The sequence below is a fragment of the Pelodiscus sinensis genome, chromosome 25, assembly GCF_049634645.1.
Source record: "Pelodiscus sinensis isolate JC-2024 chromosome 25, ASM4963464v1, whole genome shotgun sequence".
NCBI lineage: Eukaryota > Metazoa > Chordata > Testudines > Trionychidae > Pelodiscus > Pelodiscus sinensis.
The window spans coordinates 3,360,673-3,378,914 of NC_134735.1; the positions used below are offsets into that span (position 1 = coordinate 3,360,673).

The 18,242-nt window shown below is 45.8% G+C and overlaps 1 protein-coding gene across 5 annotated transcripts; it reads left to right on the forward strand.

Moving 5' to 3' along the window:
* Positions 1 to 133: 133 nt before the first annotated feature.
* On the forward strand, positions 134 to 17,065 carry SYNC (syncoilin, intermediate filament protein). Of its 5 annotated transcripts, none has more exons than XM_006117530.4 (4): positions 134 to 270; positions 8,627 to 9,629; positions 13,767 to 13,891; positions 16,566 to 17,062. In XM_006117530.4, exons 2-4 carry the CDS (start codon positions 8,634 to 8,636, stop codon positions 16,624 to 16,626), a joined length of 1,182 nt encoding a protein of 393 aa, XP_006117592.2. In that variant the 5' UTR covers positions 134 to 270; positions 8,627 to 8,633; the 3' UTR covers positions 16,627 to 17,062. The 5 variants fall into 5 exon arrangements, with proteins under 5 accessions (XP_006117592.2, XP_014426196.2, XP_006117591.2 ...); XM_014570710.3 differs by lacking the exon at positions 134 to 270 and adding an exon at positions 5,661 to 5,972 and having other exon boundaries at positions 16,566 to 17,065; XM_006117529.4 differs by lacking the exon at positions 134 to 270 and adding an exon at positions 5,979 to 6,295 and having other exon boundaries at positions 16,566 to 17,063.
* The last annotated feature ends 1,177 nt before the right edge of the window (positions 17,066 to 18,242 follow it).

An 18,242-nucleotide genomic window follows, 5' to 3' on the forward strand; every position in this document is an offset into this window, starting at 1 on the left:
TCCTTCAGTGGTTATGCTGGCAAGTCTTAGCTCTGATTCAAACCTAACGGCAAACAGAAATGGGTAACATGATCCCTGCACGAGGGTTTTGCCCAGGGAGGATTAACGAGACAGGGGCAAGCTGACGTTGGAGGCTACATTGACATTTATGAATGTTTCAAGAGCGTGGTGGGTGTTGCTTGGCAATTCATAAGTAGAGAAGTGGAGCCAGCTAACAACTGTCGGGGAGGATGTCAAGGACTGGGCACGCAGAGGGCTGGGACAGCAAAGGTAAGATCTGATTTAGTTCCTACCATAGAGGTTTGCTTGATTTACCCATTAGTTTTATTTTTGTAACGTCAAGGTGCAGCGATTGCAAGGCCTATCAATGCAATAGGAACACAAGGTGGTCAAGGGCTGACAATCTCAGGGAAGGAGATGCCGAGAAGTCAATAGTGGGATTCTAAATGAGTGTCTCGGTGAAACAAAGCCCGTCATTCCATGGAGGAGACTTTTAAAAAAGTGTCTTAAAGTTCATTCAAAACCCCAGAAATGTGTACAGGTTGAAGCCCTAAAATCCAGGACTCTCTGGTCCAGTAGCATCATGGATATTGCTGGACCAGAGAGATTCCCAGTTGGCCAGGTTCAGAGGAGCCGGCGCAGTGGGGAGCAAAGTGTGGTGGCCAACAGTGCAGCCCCAGCCGGGTCAGAGGCAGCGGGGCCATCACAGCGGGGAGTGCAGCTGTGGCCGAGCTTAGTGGCCAGAGCTGACAGCTAGGAGAGGAGCCCCCCACACCTCTCCTGGTCCGACAAACTCCATGGTTCAGGACCACTCAGGTCCCTAAGATGCTGGACCAGGGAAGCCCCACCTGTATAGACTTGCCTGTATGATACATCTCCTTTCCGTAGCTATATCTTGTGACAGTCTTGCTCTATCTAGTATGATGTTTTTCCACTCCTTTGTGGATGGTGTTCTAGAGCAGTCTTTTATGCTGGAAAGAGCCTCCTCACAGGGTTACTCAATCACCATTAGGGAGTAGCTGGTGTCATCTTCCACTTCTGCACTTGCTGCAGCTGAACAAGGCCAAAGCTGCCCTGAGAATCTGGAGGGGGAGAGACACAGCTACCGCGTTAGGGACTGAGGCTAGGATCTGCCACCACTGGAAAGGAAAGGGCATCTGCAGCAGCAGAACCTGATTGGCAGAGCCTGGCTCATCTCCCCTCTGCAGTCTCTGTTACATTCTTTATAGCCGTGATAGGTCAAATCACAGAAGTCCCCTTGGAGTCGTCCCCCAACGTGCTGATCATTCCACAGTCACCCAACATCCTGGGTGTCTTCCCACCTCTCTGTCTGATTGGCCAGATCCTCTGATCTCCCCCAGGCAAAGCACAGAGTTGGGGTTAATGCTCCCTTGCAGAGCAACACAAATACTGAACCAGTTCAGTTCCAGGTGGGCTCATCCCCCAGGAAACCAGCCTCCCCCCACCTCAAGAGAGACCAAACCCTCAAATAAATCCATCTTAACCTGTCTAAAACTTTTACATAGATAAAGCTCATAAGGTCTGCCCACTTTATCAATGAAAGAGAGATATGCACATTGGTTACTCCCCTCCCCAGATAATTATTTATATAGGGCTTGATAATAAACAAAAGGTTGCAAGTGAACACAGTCAGCTCAAAGTAAGTTCCTAAATTAAACTAAAAAACGTGTTGCATTCAAATTCTTACCCTAAACAGCTGTTCTCATCTCAGGTAAAAGTTTTGAGTTAGAGTTGATCTTTACTCTGGCCTGGGTCTGCCGCTTCTTCAAAGTATTTTGTATTCTCTTAGGGTGGGCCAGACAGCTTCATAGGCCAGGTGAAGCCAAAGGATTGATGGCTTCTCATTGCTTAAATAGACTTCCCCCCAGGGTGAGAACCCTTGATTCCGCCTCCCCCCATTCCCATGGAAAAATACCAGGTTCAAGATGGATTCCAGTAAAACTATGGTACGCCCACATCTTGAATACTGTGTACAGATGTGGTCTCCTCACCTCAAAAAAGATATTTTGGCCTTGGAAAGGGTTCAGAAAAGGGCAACTAAAATGATTAGGGGTTTGGAACGGGTCCCATATGAGGAGAGGTTAAAGCGACTGGGACTTTTCAGTTTAGAAAAGAGGAGACTGAGGGGGGATATGATAGAGGTATATAAAATCATGAGTGGTGTGGAGAGGGCAGATAAAGAAAAGTTATTTATTAGTTCCCTAAATAGAAGAACTAGAGGACACCAAATGAAATTAATGGGTAGCAGGTTTAAAACTAATAAAAGAAAGTTCTTCACACAGCGTGTAGTCAACCTGTGGAACTCCTTGCCAGAGGAGGCTGTGAAGGCTAGGACTATAATAGTTTTTAAAGAGAAGCTAGATAATTTCATGGAGGTTAGGTCCATAAAAGGCTATTAGCCAGGGAATAAAATGGTGTCCTTGGCTTCTGTTTGTCAGAGGCTGGAGAGGGATGGCAGGAGACAAATCGCTTGATCATTGTCTTCGGTCCACCCTCTCTGGGGCACCTGGTGCTGGCCACTGTCGGCAGACAGGCTACTGGGCTAGATGGACCTTTGGTCTGACCCAGTATGGTCGTTCTTATGTAGTACCAGGTGGCATGGTTGCACGTCCTTTTAGGACCAAGCACAGTTTGGGCTAACAGGATGAACAGACCATCCACAGGTCATTGGTTTGAGAACTGAGGTATTAGGTACATAAAATATCATCAATGGCCCTCATTAGCACATTAGAACTAGGAACAGATTCACACTGAATGTTTCTAGCTTCACATATGAGAATGGTACATGCACAAGAATAGGATATATACATTCAGCAAACTAACATTAAAATTAATGTTACAGGAGGTATTCTGAATCTTTGAATTTTGCATATTCATATGCCAATTTTCCTAAAGCATGGGGATGGGGGAGACTGACAATAGCCACATTTCAGAGGCAACTAAGCTTTAGTGGAACACATTCGTATACTGAGGTTAAATGTTAGTAAATGTGAATATATTTAATGGGGGGCAAACTTGAAACAAAGCCCCATCTCATTCTAAAGGGCAGAGAAAAATGTTACCGGCAGAGCAGATTCACTGGTGAAGCACAACCCAGCTCCGGCTTGCTCCAGAATAGAGCTCAAAGACTGAAATGCAGTAGCAAAATAAAGAGAACTTTATTCTTAACAATAATAGCACCTGGCACCTGTATATTCACTTTTCACCTGCAGATCTCAAAGTGCTTTGTTTTGCCTAAAGCACTTTGTGTTATTTTAACCCCGTTTACACACGGGAACCAACAGGCACAAAAGTACAGGAGAAATTTCAGGTGTGTGTAAGTCACTTAAGAACCTAAGCTTATGTTTACACTAGGAGCACTTTACCCGTGTAGAACTACGTGTACATTATCCCCGCAAAGACCTAGTGTAGACACAGCTATACTAGTTTTGCACCAGTGTGGCAAATCTACTCGCCCATGCATAAAACAAGCCAACCTAATAAAAGCGCAGTATTGGTAGTACAGCTGCATGCGCACTACAAACTTTTGCCAGCACAGCTCACTCAGGGATCGCATGCTCTCAGAATCCTGACCGACAGAAATTGGTAGCGTAGACACAGGTTATATCTTCACTAGAAACATGACAGCTATACCACTGACCACGTCAGTGCAGACACTACTACAGCGACAGGAGGGGATTTCCCTGGCTGTAATTAAGCTACCTCCCCTAGAGGTAGGTTGATGGAAGAATTTTTCTGCTGACTTAGTGCTGTCTACACCTGGGTTCATATCAGCTTAACGACTTTGCTCAGAAGTATGAATTTTTCACATCCCTGAGTGACATAAAAACAGTCAACCTAGCTTTTAAGTCTAGATCTGGCCAAAGTCTAAATCTAAGACCTGACCTGGCCCATGTCTAAAACTTAGATTAGCCTAGATCAGGGTCCACCAAGCCATCAGCGGCAGGGGCCACATGCATCTCTGCACACCGGGTATCCGTGGGGGGGCTCTGAGTGTTGTTCCCACCCTCAGCACAATTTTGCAGCTCTCATTGGCCAGAAGCCAACCAATGGGAGCTACCTGGACTGTGCTTGTGGAACAGTCAGTGCCTGGAGAGTCGTCCCCCCCCCCAAGGGGTGTGCTACAGAGATAAACAGGGTCCCTGCAGCCAAGCACTTGAGCAGGGGGTATGGCAGGTAGGGAGCCCGCCCAAGGGACCTGCTGGGCTGCCAGCCAGTAGCTGCCTTAGCCCCCCCGTTGCTCACCTGATCCCCCTGCAGCAAGGAGCCCCAGTGTCCAACATTCCACCCCCCACTCCTGGGTTTGAAAACCCCTGCGCTCGTTCATCTAGAGCTAGTCACTTTAACATTTTTCAGAAACAGCTCATTGGTTTAGGAGCCTACATCCCACTGACATTCAGTGAGTTCCTTGTGACAGTGAGGCTGTATCGCTGCACAGGCACAGTAAGGGCACTGCGGCTCTGCCTCTGTGGCCCAAGCATATCGGAACGTCACTCGGGGATGGAAGGAGTTTTTCTCTCGCTGTGGTTAATCCACCTCCTCGAGTGGGGGTGGTGAGATGGTTTTCACACGGAGGCTTAGATGGGCATAACTACATCTCCTTAGGATGTGAATTTTTCCCATCTCCGAGCAATGCAGCTACGTCGGGGGCAGGCACCGCAGACTGCACTATTACCAGCAAAAAGCCTGGCTCCTAAGTTGAGGGAGGGGGCGGGAAAATGCATAGGGCTCCTTGCACTGCCCCTGCCCCAAGCACTAGCTCCACTCTCCCATTGGCTGGGAGCCTGCTGCTTCTGGGGCGCAGCATGGCCTGCGGTGCCAGGAGAAGCCGGAAGCTACATTAGCCTCACCACGGAGCAGGAGCCACTCAAGATAAGCCCCCGCTGCCCCAGCCCCGACTTCCCCAAAGCTGGAGCCCCCTCCTGCACCCCAAAGCTCCATCCTCAGCCCCACGCCGGAGCCCACGCTCCAGGCAAATTACATTGGGTCGCGGCCCCAACAATTTTCTTCAACTGGGTCACGAGGCAAAAAAAAGTTGGAAAACTCCTGCACTAGTAAGTCTGTGGCATTGGCAGGAGTAGAACCCGTGAGTCCTGACTCTGATTGGTTCCTAAAACCCGTTCAATCTCAAATATTTGTAAGGGATTCTGTGGGTTCTTTGAAAAAGAATCTTGTAGTATTCTCTGTTCCAATCCATGAATACTGATCACTAGCCACGAACTTGGAAGGAACATCGCCCCCCTTATGTCCCCCACTCCACCTGCTCCCACCCATTCCACTCCATCTGCTTTCTTGTGTGTAGCTCACCAGACAGCTGCGTGTCTGTGCAAGCATCCCCATGGCTGCCTCGGGATGGCTGAGGACATTGTGCCAGTCAGGGAAGAGCGCCCAATAAGGGCAGGGAAAGGGCGGGCTTAAGGCTGCACATAGAAAACCATCACTTCAAATCCTTCTACCAAAAAAAAAAAAAAAAAAACACACACACACACACACACACACACACACACACACACACACACACACACACCAAAGGAGCACAGCAGCCCAGAGCTTGTGCTCCGTCTTGAGCAGGGTAATTCCTGCACCACCTCTGGGAAATGCCTCACAGGATGGGCTTGCTTTAGATCCAGACTCCCAGCTCATAAACTGACTTTTGACTTCAGGAAGGACCCAGCTGCATTTGCTGTGACTTGTTGCCTGCTAAAAATGATCGGGAGCAAGGAGCCAGCTCTCCCTTTCTCCGCCCTCCTCCTCCTCCCTACCCACGCTGGGAGGGATCCAGTGTCAGCCTGTAGCTGGCATTGCAGCTGGGGTCCAGGCAAAGAAAGGGAGATTGCTGCTTGGAGGCAGGGGGCTCTGGTTTCTAACAGTTTATTAATAGCAAATACACACGCCCATGCTAAACCCACGTCCAGTCCAGCGCACGAGGAACTGGGCTCCGGGAGAGAAAGGTGAGAGCTAACAATTGCAAATTGAGGCCGTGCTTTTCCTTTGTCTGGGACCAGACAGGGTAAAGGTGGCAAATGTGGACGGCTGCAGAGCCACTTCCACCCTGTGAGCAGGGATTAACTCGAAATCCAGCAGCTCTGCTCAGAATGCAAGGCAGCTCAGCTCCTGCAGGGCGCGGTTTCATTCATTTGATAGGGTTACAAGATCTGCCAGGAGCGTGCCTTAGCCAATACATTCAGGTTAGGATTACCAGCCATTCCAGTCTGTGCTGAGGAGTGTACTGTACTTCACCATGGGACCATAAGGAAGGTATGTTACCTGCCAGGTAAGAGATGTCTTGTGTGAGCTGGGGGGGGGGGGGAAGAGAGAGACAGAGTGAGTGTGTGTCAGAACACACAAATGAGAAGAGGAGGAGTGGCATGGTGAGTGGGTGTGAATCCCTAAGCCCAGATCTGGAAGGTGGGACTGCAGAGTTTGGTCTGGGGCAGTTGATCAGTTTCAGGATTCAATCCCACAACAGCAGGACCAGCTGAGGCAGAGGTTATTTCTCGATTTTACTCCCACACATGCAGCTGAGCCACAAGGGGTTTAATCTGCCAAAAAGTTGCTGGTACCAGCTGGAAAAGAGCTCTGCTTTTGTCCTCACCTTTCCATGAGCTGTCTTCGTCTCCCTTAGGAAATAGAAGTAGGGTGAGTATCTGTTGAGGTTAGGAATGTGTCATGATTTCAGAAAACTGCCTTATTTGGGAAGAGGGAGCGTACCCATGAAAATAATCTGTTCTCTCTCATCTTAGAATTGTTTTAGCGAACAGAGGGGAGCGCTGTTATTGTGCCAGCCTACGCTAATTTATTTCTAGATGACTAGACCTTAGCTCATTTCCACGCTGGCAGCGAGCATGCTATCGCCTGCTATTTCTGCATTCTTCCTCTCCAACTCTACTCCAAATCGGGTGTGGTTGCAGCTTACATACCCTAGAATAGACTCTATGGGTTTTTTTTAAAACAGCGTAACAGCCTTTTTGCAATAGATCATTCTCTCCTCACCACCCCAGTGCACGTGTGCGTAGACTAGCTACAGCTGAAGCATTCTGTAACAAGAAGGCATATTAGGGACTCACACAGAACACAGAGGATAAATGATCAGCTCGCAGTTGCAGAAGGGAGTTACGACTCCTTCCTGGGAAAGTCGAAGCTTCTCTACTCAGTGTTAAATGTTATATTCCATCCTCAGCCATCTTGGAGAGCCTGCATGTAGGCTAAGAGCACATTCCCTTGCTGGGAGGCTGTCAGCATGACTGAAAACCAGGCAGGTTTGACTTGGAAATCTCTATAACTTGGCACTATACATTTCTGTTTGCTTGACATTTTGTACACACACTCTCACTGCAGCAATACCTAGTAAAAGCCTTTCATTTGACGTTCATAGTAAATTCCCTCCTAAAAATAAAAGAAAGACATAGCACATAAGTTACAGTTACAGTCACAGCGTGCGGGCGGCGGAGAGAGGCAGGAACACACCTCTATTACTATTATTCTGTATTACTGTAGCACCTCAGCATCCTAACCAAGGCTGGGGACTATGTTATACTCTGCAAACACTGAACAGAAGACAGTCCAGGCCCCAAAGAGCTTCAGTTCTAGGACATGACACCAACACATTTTGACAAGCAGTAATATGACTCTAGGCATGTCAAATGCACCCATCCCTACAGCAGCCAACTGCAAGCTCATGTACCAAGTACAGAAGAAAGATGTTTCCACACCCAACCTCTAGCAGCACAAACACCTTCACTCATATAAACTAGAAAGTTTAGCCAAGTGTTGGTCTAGGGGTACATATAGCCATAGTCAGACATTCTACACTTCTGTGTTTATGGCGCAAAGCAATGTGAAAAAACCGTGAGTAAATAGATCAGGACCACGTGGTCTATTCCCTCTGAAGTAACAAGCAGGGATCAGCAACACCATTTTACTACCAGAAACCACGGTGAAACAATTTAAGTCTACCCTGGTATATACAATGCAACAATCGCTGTAGTGTCTATGAACCAGTGTTTCAGCAGAGTCACTCACTGGTCACATCCTGCCACGGAATAACGGTTTGCATTATGGGAAAAGTTGTTACTATTAGACCAGTCACCGCAGTGCAACTCTGCAAGGTGTTGTCCCAGGCTGTTTATTCTGTAACTCCTTCATCATGTGGAATTGCAAGTGGTGGCTCTCCAGGCTGAGTACCACTGGAACTGCAACTGGTTTTTAAAATGACGACTACTCTCTCCTTCCCAGTCCGTTTGCATCAATGTGTCACTTTTTTTATTTTGTCGAACAAAACAGCTTTGGTTTTTAAAGCAAACTTGCTGTAAGACCATGGATAACGCATTGATAGCAGCCGCTGCTGTAGCCTTCGTGCTCAACTCATAAGCCACTTCGGAAAGCAGGGTCTCTTGTAAAGGACAGGAAGGGTGTTTTACATGCGTAAAGGCAGCTAAGAACAGCAGAGGTGGGGCCCTGCAGTGGAAAAAGGTGCTTATTTTAAACACTCCACAAAGGTACCTGGTTCAGGGAAATCAGTTTGAGGAACTGTTCCTTACCAGCGCAGAGCAGGCTGAAACTTGCAGGGAATGTTATTCTGATGTTGTTAGTGTCTCGTTTCCAGGGACCTGATGGCCGATTCGGAACCGCCTTTGGAGCAGCATGGGGATGATGCAGGGACATCCTTAGAGCTCCAGCAGGAGGTTACAGATGCCCTGTTAGAGCCTGACGTTGCACACGCCCCCTTGGAGCTAACTATGGATGTCATGAACACCCTGCTGGAGCTGAACGTGGAAGCTGCAGGCGCCCCGCTGGAGCTGAATATCACAGACACGTCCTTGCAGCAGCATGTGGATGGCACAGATTCTCCCTTGGGCCTAGAGGGTGCCGAGCCTCTGACGCTGAGCATTGAGGAGCTGGGAGAGCACTTCCAGGAATGCATCGTGGCAGTGGAGCAGCTGGAGGAGGAGAGGGACAGCCTCATCCAGGAACTCACACTGCTCCGGGAGCCTGCCCTTCAAGAAATCAGACAAGCTCACGAGGCAATCCTGGCAGCCTACCGACTGCAGGCCAAGGTGGAGCTGGAGAGGGACAATCTGAGGAACGAGATCCGACAAGTCAAGCAGAAGTTATTCAAGGTGACCAGGGAGTGTGTGGCTTGCCAGTACCAGGTGGAAACAAGACGGCACGACATGGCCCAATATGCCGTCTATCAGGAGGAACTGGAAACCAGGGTCAGCCAGCTCTCAGAGGAAATATTGCAGCTGAGAGAGACTTGTGAAAAGCAGAAAGAACAGGTCAGGCAGCGTCTGGAGAGGCCTCAGTACCGAGGGGACAGCCATTTCTTGCAGGAGAGCCGAAGGCTTTCCGTGGAGTTCGAGAGCTTTGTGGCAGAGAGCCGCCAGGGCCTGGAAAAACACTATGAGCCGCAGCTCGTGTGCCTTTTAGAAAGGAGAGAAGCCAGCGCTAAGGCTTTGCAACAAACGCAGGGAGAGATTCACGGGCTGAAGGAGGCACTGCGACCACTGCTGGGAGAGACCAGCAGGCTGCAGCTACAGAACAGAAGCCTGGAAGAACAGATCGTGCTCATTAAGCAAAAACGGGATGATGAAGTTCTCCAGTACAGGGTATGCTTTACAGGCCTATTAATACAGCTTAATCACCATTCTAGTCTAGGTCTGGTCTGTGCTGCTTCCATGGAGGTGGCCGGGGTCCTGGATTCAGCACCTGCATACTACAGTGATTGGTCCCTATCCAGAGATGAAAGTAAGCGGGTGTGCCCTGGTACGTAGCGCCAGTAAGAGCTGGCTGAGCTGTGGCAAAAGCCAGCAGGGAGCTATTTAAAGAGCTGGCAGGAACCCGGATTGCAATAGGACAGTACCCGTAAGAAATGTGAAGTTAGTTACTTTCATCGTTGGTGCTATACAGATACCTTATACACAAGAGTTGGGAGTCTTGCTTTGAAACCCATGGAAATTAGGGTATAGAAGACACTGTACTCAGAGGCAAAAGAAAAGATGGCAGAGAATAACAGGGGTAATAGAAAGCCAGACCTCTTCTACTTGCCGAGGCATGTAGTAGCCCAAGAAAACCAGGATGTCCCCTCTCCTTGAAAGAGGCAAGGCAAAGCAAAGCAATGGCTGCTGTTAGGCAGGCAGAAAAAAAGAGAAGTTAGAAATAAAGAGGACACCAGGCAATACTGCTAGGGATTCATAACTATGGTCAAAGAAAATATTTTTCTAGTTTAACCTGACATGTTACCGATCTCCTCTTCGAACATATGGCGGTGTTATCTATGTGCCTAACAACAAAGCCAGTCCCCATCTTGCACAATATGAGAAACACAGAGGAGCAGAAATAACTTTAGCTTTGTTAGTCAAAAAGCAAATCTTAATTAAGGGCCTAAAGCACAACACAAGTTTATCACATGCATGTTCATTTCCAAAGAGTTTAAACCCTATGAAGCAGTGTCGCACCAAAGCTGCTGCTTTTCAACTTGTAGCTGTTGTCTTACGTATTTGTATTTGAATCAGATGTTAAATACAAGTCCTGCTAAAAGTTTGGTTTTTTAAAAAAGCTTCCAAGCTTTGACTGATCTATTAGACACATCAAGAAACAAATCCTCTGTGTAATTCAGTGAAACGTCAGACACTTCAAGGTAGCAAAATCAATTAACACCACCAGATCTGGTCCTCTCTCTATTTAGATGTCCCAGGAGGACGTGTCTCTGTCTACTGAAAATACATAGGCATAGAGAGAGTCAAGTTTTTGAGTTTACACAGAGCCTGAGGAAGAGCTCAGTGTAAGTTTCTCTCTTACCAACCGAAATTTGCCCAATAAGAGATATTAGCTCCTCCACCTTTGTAATAGCCTGGGACTAACAGGACAATGCTACATATCCAATATGCAAACACATGCTACTTTACAGGTATGTAATACCCACATCTAAAGATTTCTCTCTGCCTTAGACGTGCATGCTCAGATACTACAGAGATAAGCACATCACAAACAAAGAGAGATGCATCAAAACAGCCCAACTTGCAGCAGGTCACCACGTAACATTTTTCCTTGGGGCTACCTGAAAAGCACCTAATAGCTTCATTTTGTGCTGAATATAGCAGCTCCTTTTATACTGAGTGAGCTTCTACAATTATAGCAGTGTCCAGAGTACCCAGTCTGCTTCTGGGGTTAGTTACAGGTGCTGGTTAGTTTATAAAGCCTTAAGTGGTCTAGGCCTGTTATTTATCCTCTCGTCTTGTTGGCATTTAAAATGCATAAACCAAATACACTATTAATACTAAGCCTCTGATGTTGATAAGAAGGGCTGCAGGCGTCTACTGTCTCAAGTGGGGCTATTTTCCCCCAAGAGCGAGAAATAGTCTTCCTACAAATTGCCAGTGGTCCACTCTGGTATCCTGTATCCTCCAATGGTCACAGGTTCAGGGTTTTAAACCTTCATTATGACTACTTATGTAACAACTTTCTCTGGGGGTAGAAAGGAGAAGGGATTTCTTTCTAAACAAATGCAGGTAGTGACTGGTTTATGCCCTGAAAATAGAAGTGTTTATGCCTTATATATTTTTAAACCCAGTTGGTTTAATGATGGATATAATTCATATAAATTACTATTACTCCTCTGAATCTTAATAGGCTCTTTGCCACACCCTCTCTTAGCAACGTACACCACAGTTCAAAGTTTCCTTTTCCATTTTAATATCTGCTACCTTCATTTCCTCTCGTTCTTGTACTATGACAGAAGATAAACAAGCCCACAGCTGACCTTTTCCCTACACCTCTATCACATCTCCTCTCTAAACATAATAATCCAACTCTAATCTTGCCTTCTATAGAAATTCTTTCCATGTCTTCAAAGCACATTCCTTACTTTTTCTATTTCGAGAATACACTTTTTGAGACCAAACCTGAACCCACGATACAAAGGGGAGAATTTCTGCCATTACAGACCTTAGCAGTACTTTTTTCAGTATTGTTCTCTGCTTTTCTTAACACAGCTATTAATAGAGTCTATGGCATCTATGAAATTAAGCTAGTGCCTCTTTAAAAATAAAAGCCTTTCTGAATGTCCTCAGAGCTGTTTCCTTAACATATTGGGTCTCAGTGAAAGCAACTGGCTGACTTCCTCCTGCCTTAATAGTAACAAGTGTCACACACTGTCAAAGGAGATTCAGGGGGTAGCCGAGTTCGTCTGTACAGGAAAAAAAACAACAAATGGTCTGGTAGCACTTTATAGACTAACAAAACATGCAGATGGTATCATGAGCTGTCTCCCTTGCCAGAGGTAATCTATAACCACTACAATAAATGTCCAATGTTAAGTATTTCACCCCCATTTTGTAGGGGAAAGAAAAGCAATTACATGTCTAGAGTGTATTTAGGGGAAGATGATCCACAATTCTATCCCCCTTTCACTCCACACCTTTTCAGCTAAGTTAAAGCAAGCCAAGGCAGTCAGTGGCTTCTAAAACTGGACTTGGATTTCATTCCCTATACCCTTTCTGAACACTGCTGTTGGAAAGCTTTTGGCAAGTTCCCCTGATCATGCTTGAAGGTAACAGATGCTGCAGGCTCTGTATGAAGAGGTCAAGCCATTTATGTCCAGATCAGCTCATGGCCTTACATCAACTTTTCATTTTAGATTTCTCTTCCCATTCAGAGCTTGGAAAGCACAGTGCTTGCTGAAATTGACTCGTATTTCCTATTTCCACATCTCACAAGGACTCAGAGCGTACGGTCTGCCATTAATTTCCTCCTGGCAATTTTACGTTCAGATAAAAATAGATTGGATCACTCTGAAACACTCACAATTTGTTTGTATTACGCTTCGGTTATCAATTCGAGAGGCGTTGTGAGCTGACACACATCCCCCACAAACCAATAAGCCTACTGAGCATGCATTGGCACAGTCAGCCACAAGTAGAACTTCCTCCCTAGACAAACTAGGTTCCTTATCTATACTGGGGAAATAATCAAATGGGTGTCTAGCAATACTCCTGCTGATCTGGGTGGCAGCAGGCTTCACAGGTGATTACTCAGTCCCACCCAGTCAGCCAGCCCAGTGCACTGAGCCTTGAGCCTCGGACTGCGCGGGGCTGAGTCATCACCTAGGAAGCTGTGCTACCCCACAACTAAGAGGGAACACTGGTGGCTAGCCATCAGTACAGCTGCAACTGTGCAAACCCATAGGCTACGTCTACACTGGCATGGTTTTCCAGAAATGCTTTTAATGGAAAAGTTTTCCATTAAAAGCATTTTCGGAAAAATCGTGTCTAGATTGGCAGGACGCTTTCCCGCAAAAGCACTTTTGCGGAAAAGCATCCGTGGCCAATCTAGATGCAGTTTTCCACAAAAAAGCCCCGATCGCCATTTTTGCAATCGGGGCTTTTTTGCAGAAAACAGTACTGTGCTGTTTACACTGGCCCTCTTGCACAAATGATTTGCACAAGAGGGCTTTTGCCCGAATGGGAGCAGCACAGTATTCCCGCAAGAACACTGACGATCTTACATGAGATCATCAGTGTTCTTGCAGAAATTCAAGTGGCCAGTGTAGACCGCTGGCAAGTTTTTCCGCAAAATCAAATGATTTTGCGGAAAAACTTGCCAGTCTAGACACAGCCAGAATGTAAACAGGCAGACCTGCTACATTGATGTAAACAGGGCAAATCCTCCTTCTCCCACCCCTCCCTGTTTAGGCAACACTAAGAGCTGTGTTTCAGTTACACATTAGACATTTTCCTTGTCCACAGGAGCAGGTAGAAGAGATGGAAGAGAGACTAAGGGAGCTGAAAAATGAGGTCCAGCTTCAGCAACACAAGAACCAAGAATTGGAAGAGCTGAGGACCAGCCTACACCAGGAACTATCTATTTACAAGTCAGTTTATTTCTTTTTATTGGTAAAACTATCTAGCATGGAAAGAAAGAATGACTTAAGTAGTTTTCAAGGACAGCCTTAGAAACTGGCTAAGTAGGAACCTAAAGCTCCTAGTTCCTGTACAAGCAGGGGGATGGAGTAGCACTACTTTGATGGAAAGCACTACACAAACTAGACACAATACCATTAGTATCAGTCAGGGATTGGCACGCATAAGTATTGGCTAGAAAGCAGTGTGAGGCAGACAGATTAAAATGGATAGACCTTTAGCAACACAGATACAGAGAAGGCACAATTTTCTTCAAGAATGCCCCAGTTTTGAAAAAGTGTGGGAAATGTTCATGGCGATAGACAGTATCCACAGGCACAAGGGGGAATATTCCCTTCCTGGTCAAGATACCATTACTATTCCTTTTTCCCTTCAGGATGCTTCATGTTACAGAAATGCTCTACAGCTCCAAGAATTTCAAACAAAAATACATTGATTTACATCGCAAAGTTTTCACTTTGGCTATGTCTACACTACAAGGTTTTTGTGCAAAAACCCGCAGAGCGTCCACACTTCAAGCACATTTTTGCGCTAGAAAAATCTAGTCAATCGACAGAACAGAGGGCTTTTTGTGGTGTAGGTATACCTCCTTCTACAAGGCATAACTCCTTGTTGCGCTACAGCTCTTGCGCAGAAAGGCTTGTGTGGATGCTCTGCAGGGGTTTCTTGCACAAAAAGAGCCTTTCTGAAAAAGCACAGGTGCTCTGATGACCATTTTGTGAGTGGCCATCAGAGCTTTCTTGCGCAAGAGCATCCATACAGCGTGGACATGCTTTTGCGATGCGCTTTGAGGTCTAGTCGGGTTTTTGCGCAAGAACTCTTCCGCAAAAGGCTTCTTGCGCAAAAACCCTGCAGTGTAGACAAAGCCTTTGGGACACATTACGGCTACATCTACATTGGCGTCCCTTTCCGGAAAAGGGATGCTAATGAGACGAGTCGGAATTGCAAATCCGCAGGGGATTTAAATATCCCCCGCGGCATTTGCATTTACGTGGCTGCCGCTTTTTTCCAACTTGGGGATAAGCTGGAGAAAAGCGCCAGTCTAGACGCGATTCTCTGGAAAATAAGCCCTTTTCCAGAGGATTTCTTATTCCTACTTTCAAGCCGGAATAGGAATAAGAAATCCTCCGGAAAAGGGCTTATTTTCCAGAGAATCGTGTCTAGACTGGCGCTTTTCTCCGGCTTATCCCCAAGCCGGAAAAAAGCGGCAGCCACGTAAATGCAAATGCCGCGGGGATATTTAAATCCCCCACGGATTTGCAATTCCGACTCGTCTCATTAGCATCCCTTTTCCGGAAAGGGATGCCAATGTAGACGTAGCCTACCAGTTTATTGGGCTGTATGTGCTCGCGCTGGAGATTTTTAGTAATTTTCCTTGTGATGGTGGCATTCATTTTCCTTCCCCACACACAACTTTCTCCCTTTTGTAGTTTCAGAAAAATCTTCCCTCACTCCACAGATGTATACCATACTTTTCTTGGAAAAATGCAGGTTGAATCTCTCTAATCCTGAGGGTGCTGGACCTCACTGGTGCCAAACCACAGAATTTGCTGAACCACAGGAGGTCAATATTGTCTAGCAGCATTATCAACACTGCCACTGCTTCCTGGGCTCTTCGATTTAGCACAGGAGAATGAGAGCAAGGTCTGGTGGCTGTAAAACTTTCTAGAACTGTGGGAAACTTGGACACACTCATGCTAAGTGAACATCTGGCTAACTCACATCATGCCAAGCATCAGAAATTGCTAAACAGGGAACGCCGGACTACAGACGTTCCACTGTTAGTAGGGAATTGCCTCTTCCTTTACAGTAGTGTTTCCCAAATGGTGTTCTGCAAAGTACAAATAAGGGTTCCACAAGAAAATTCCATTAATTATTTTAAATCATAAAATGTTGTAATAGTGATTTTTTTAAAAATGTGCAATTAAACAATGTTGATTTCATGACCTTGTTTATTATAATCTTTACTTATTTGTGGTCTACTTTTTCAGGTTCATATATTAGACTGTTAGGAGTTCCACAAAATTCTTTCGTGTTTAAAAGGGTTCTGTGGCCAAATAAAATTGGGAAATGCTGCTTTAGAGGAAGAAATATCCTTCTGGCAATTTTGAGAGACCAGCAGTTAATTGTATTTATCTTCCTGATCAGGTATCAGATGGCAAAGATGTAGGCTAGGTTGGTCTAAAAGTCACAGGATTCAAAGGCCAGTATTTTCAAATACGAATTCGTATCTGCACCTCCAGGTTCTCATACATGCTACTGGTGTTCATCACTAAAAGATAGATGCCTCAAACCATATTAAGTGGCCTAAATAAAAAACCTAAAACTGGGCAGCGAAGCTTGTAAATTTGAGTTTACTGCTCGCTCCTTTGCCTATGGCCTGTATATCAACACCATTCCTCTTTCTCTGCCATAGCAATAGTTCCTCATTTTTCAAACTGTGTTGAGGATCAGTTGATCTGCCTTCTGGGTGCAAACTGCATAGTTCTGCCTGCTTATTCAGCTAACCTGATCGCTATCCAGTGCTACTCCTGCATGTCTTGCAGCACTAAAATGCTTTTTGTAATTCTCCAGATCATTATTTCATTAGAATTGGTGACCTAAGTTTACTTTGTACATTTGCAGGGGCTGCTTAGAAATCTATGGTCAGCTTTGCAACTCAGAAGAAAAAGTAGACCAAGACTGACTGATGGACTTTCTTTAGTTTAACCAGAAACTAAAGGCAGAAGAGCTTGATGTGAAGGACTGAAATGTCTACAGTGGACACTTACATTTCCCTCTTTCTGCTCACCCCCTCCTAAGTAATGCATAGAAGCTATTTAAAAAGTCAGGAATATTAGACAATCGTTTGCTTGTTTATATTTCTTGAGGTGCTGCTCTGTTGATCTTCTAGCATTGTAGAAAAGAGTGATGCTACCATCCTCAAGGAGAGCACAGAAGAGTATACTTGTACTACACAATGAACATATAACAAACAATAAGATGTATGTTTTGCTGTGTTTGGAAAGCATATCTGATCTTGTTCCATAGGTGGATTGTGTAAGCCTGCACAGAAAAGAAGCCTTTTTTTTTAATTAAAGGAACACTTAAAAAGGATTGTGATAGAGATGTAGCCGTGTTAGTCTGGTGTAGCTGAAACAAAATACAGGACTATGTAGCACTTTAAAGACTAACAAGATGGTTTATTAGATGAACTTTCGTGGGCCAGACCCACTTCCTCAGATCATTATTTGATCTGAGGAAGTGGGTCTGGCCCACGAAAGCTCATCATCTAATAAACCATCTTGTTAGTCTTTAAAGTGCTACATAGTCCTGTATTTTACAAAGGATTATTCTTGTTGCACCATAACGGGACTGTTTCTTTTGTAGCTAAAAAAATGACTGCTGTATTGTGACACGTTCTAGTAGGGTCCATAAACTAAGTTCCCATATAAATGGTTTCCACTCTATATAAAAATCTCACCTTCAAAATAAGGAGTCAGGGTTTAAACTTGCAGGAGTAGGGAACCTTTTTAGAGTTGGGGGCCGCTGTCCCAGAGGGGGGAAAAAAATAAAAATCAAATCAGTTGGGGACCGCACACAAGTGAGAAGCAAAGCGAGAAGCGCCTGATGGAGAAGGAAAGAGACATTCCTCACATTCTCCTTGCACGCCAGAGCCTAGGGGGGCCCAGGCTAGATTTTGTATGCTCAGCCCTATGGGTGGATGGCAGAGGAGCTGGAGTGCCAGCGCAGGCTCCTTGAGGCAGGGGAGATCCCTGAGAATCAGGGACAAGATCCAGGCAAGACAGGAGCCACATCCAGCCCCCAGGACTAAGGTTCCCCACCCCCGGACTAGTTATATATCCCAAATCACATTCTGCCTCATGGTGAGTACAATATGGTCTTATGATCAAATCAAAACAGCTATACATTTCTCTCACCATAATGATCAGAGGACAAAGGGATGGAGTTTAACCATTTAATCGATAAATATCAGCTTATCAGTTATCTCCATCAATTAAGCTGTTCATAGGGCTGCCGGCAGCTGCAGCAGCCTTGGGAGCTGTATGTGGCTGGAAGCGGCTGCCAGCTTAACAGTCCAAGAGTGGTCAACTGTGTAACCAATAAATTCTATTGGTTACACAGTTAATGCTTTTATTCATTTTTTTTTACATCCCTAGGATGTAAAACTAACAGCCCATTAACAATTGGTGGCGGTGGTGGTGGGGTTTAAGACCCACACCTGGTTTACCCCCACCAGTGTAGCCAGAGTTGGAGTAATTCTTCTGTTGACCTATCAGCCTAGTTACTGCCTCTTGGAGT

Excerpts from the sequence above, each read along its gene's own strand:
- SYNC (XM_014570710.3), top strand. The coding sequence starts at position 5,728 with ATGATCGGGAGCAAGGAGCCAGCTCTCCCTTTCTCCGCCCTCCTCCTC. Across the intron at positions 5,973-8,626 it reads CTGGGCTCCGGGAGAGAAAG|GGACCTGATGGCCGATTCGG; the intron begins GTGAGAGCTAAC and ends TCTCGTTTCCAG. Across the intron at positions 13,892-16,565 it reads CAGGAACTATCTATTTACAA|GGGCTGCTTAGAAATCTATG; the intron begins GTCAGTTTATTT and ends GTACATTTGCAG.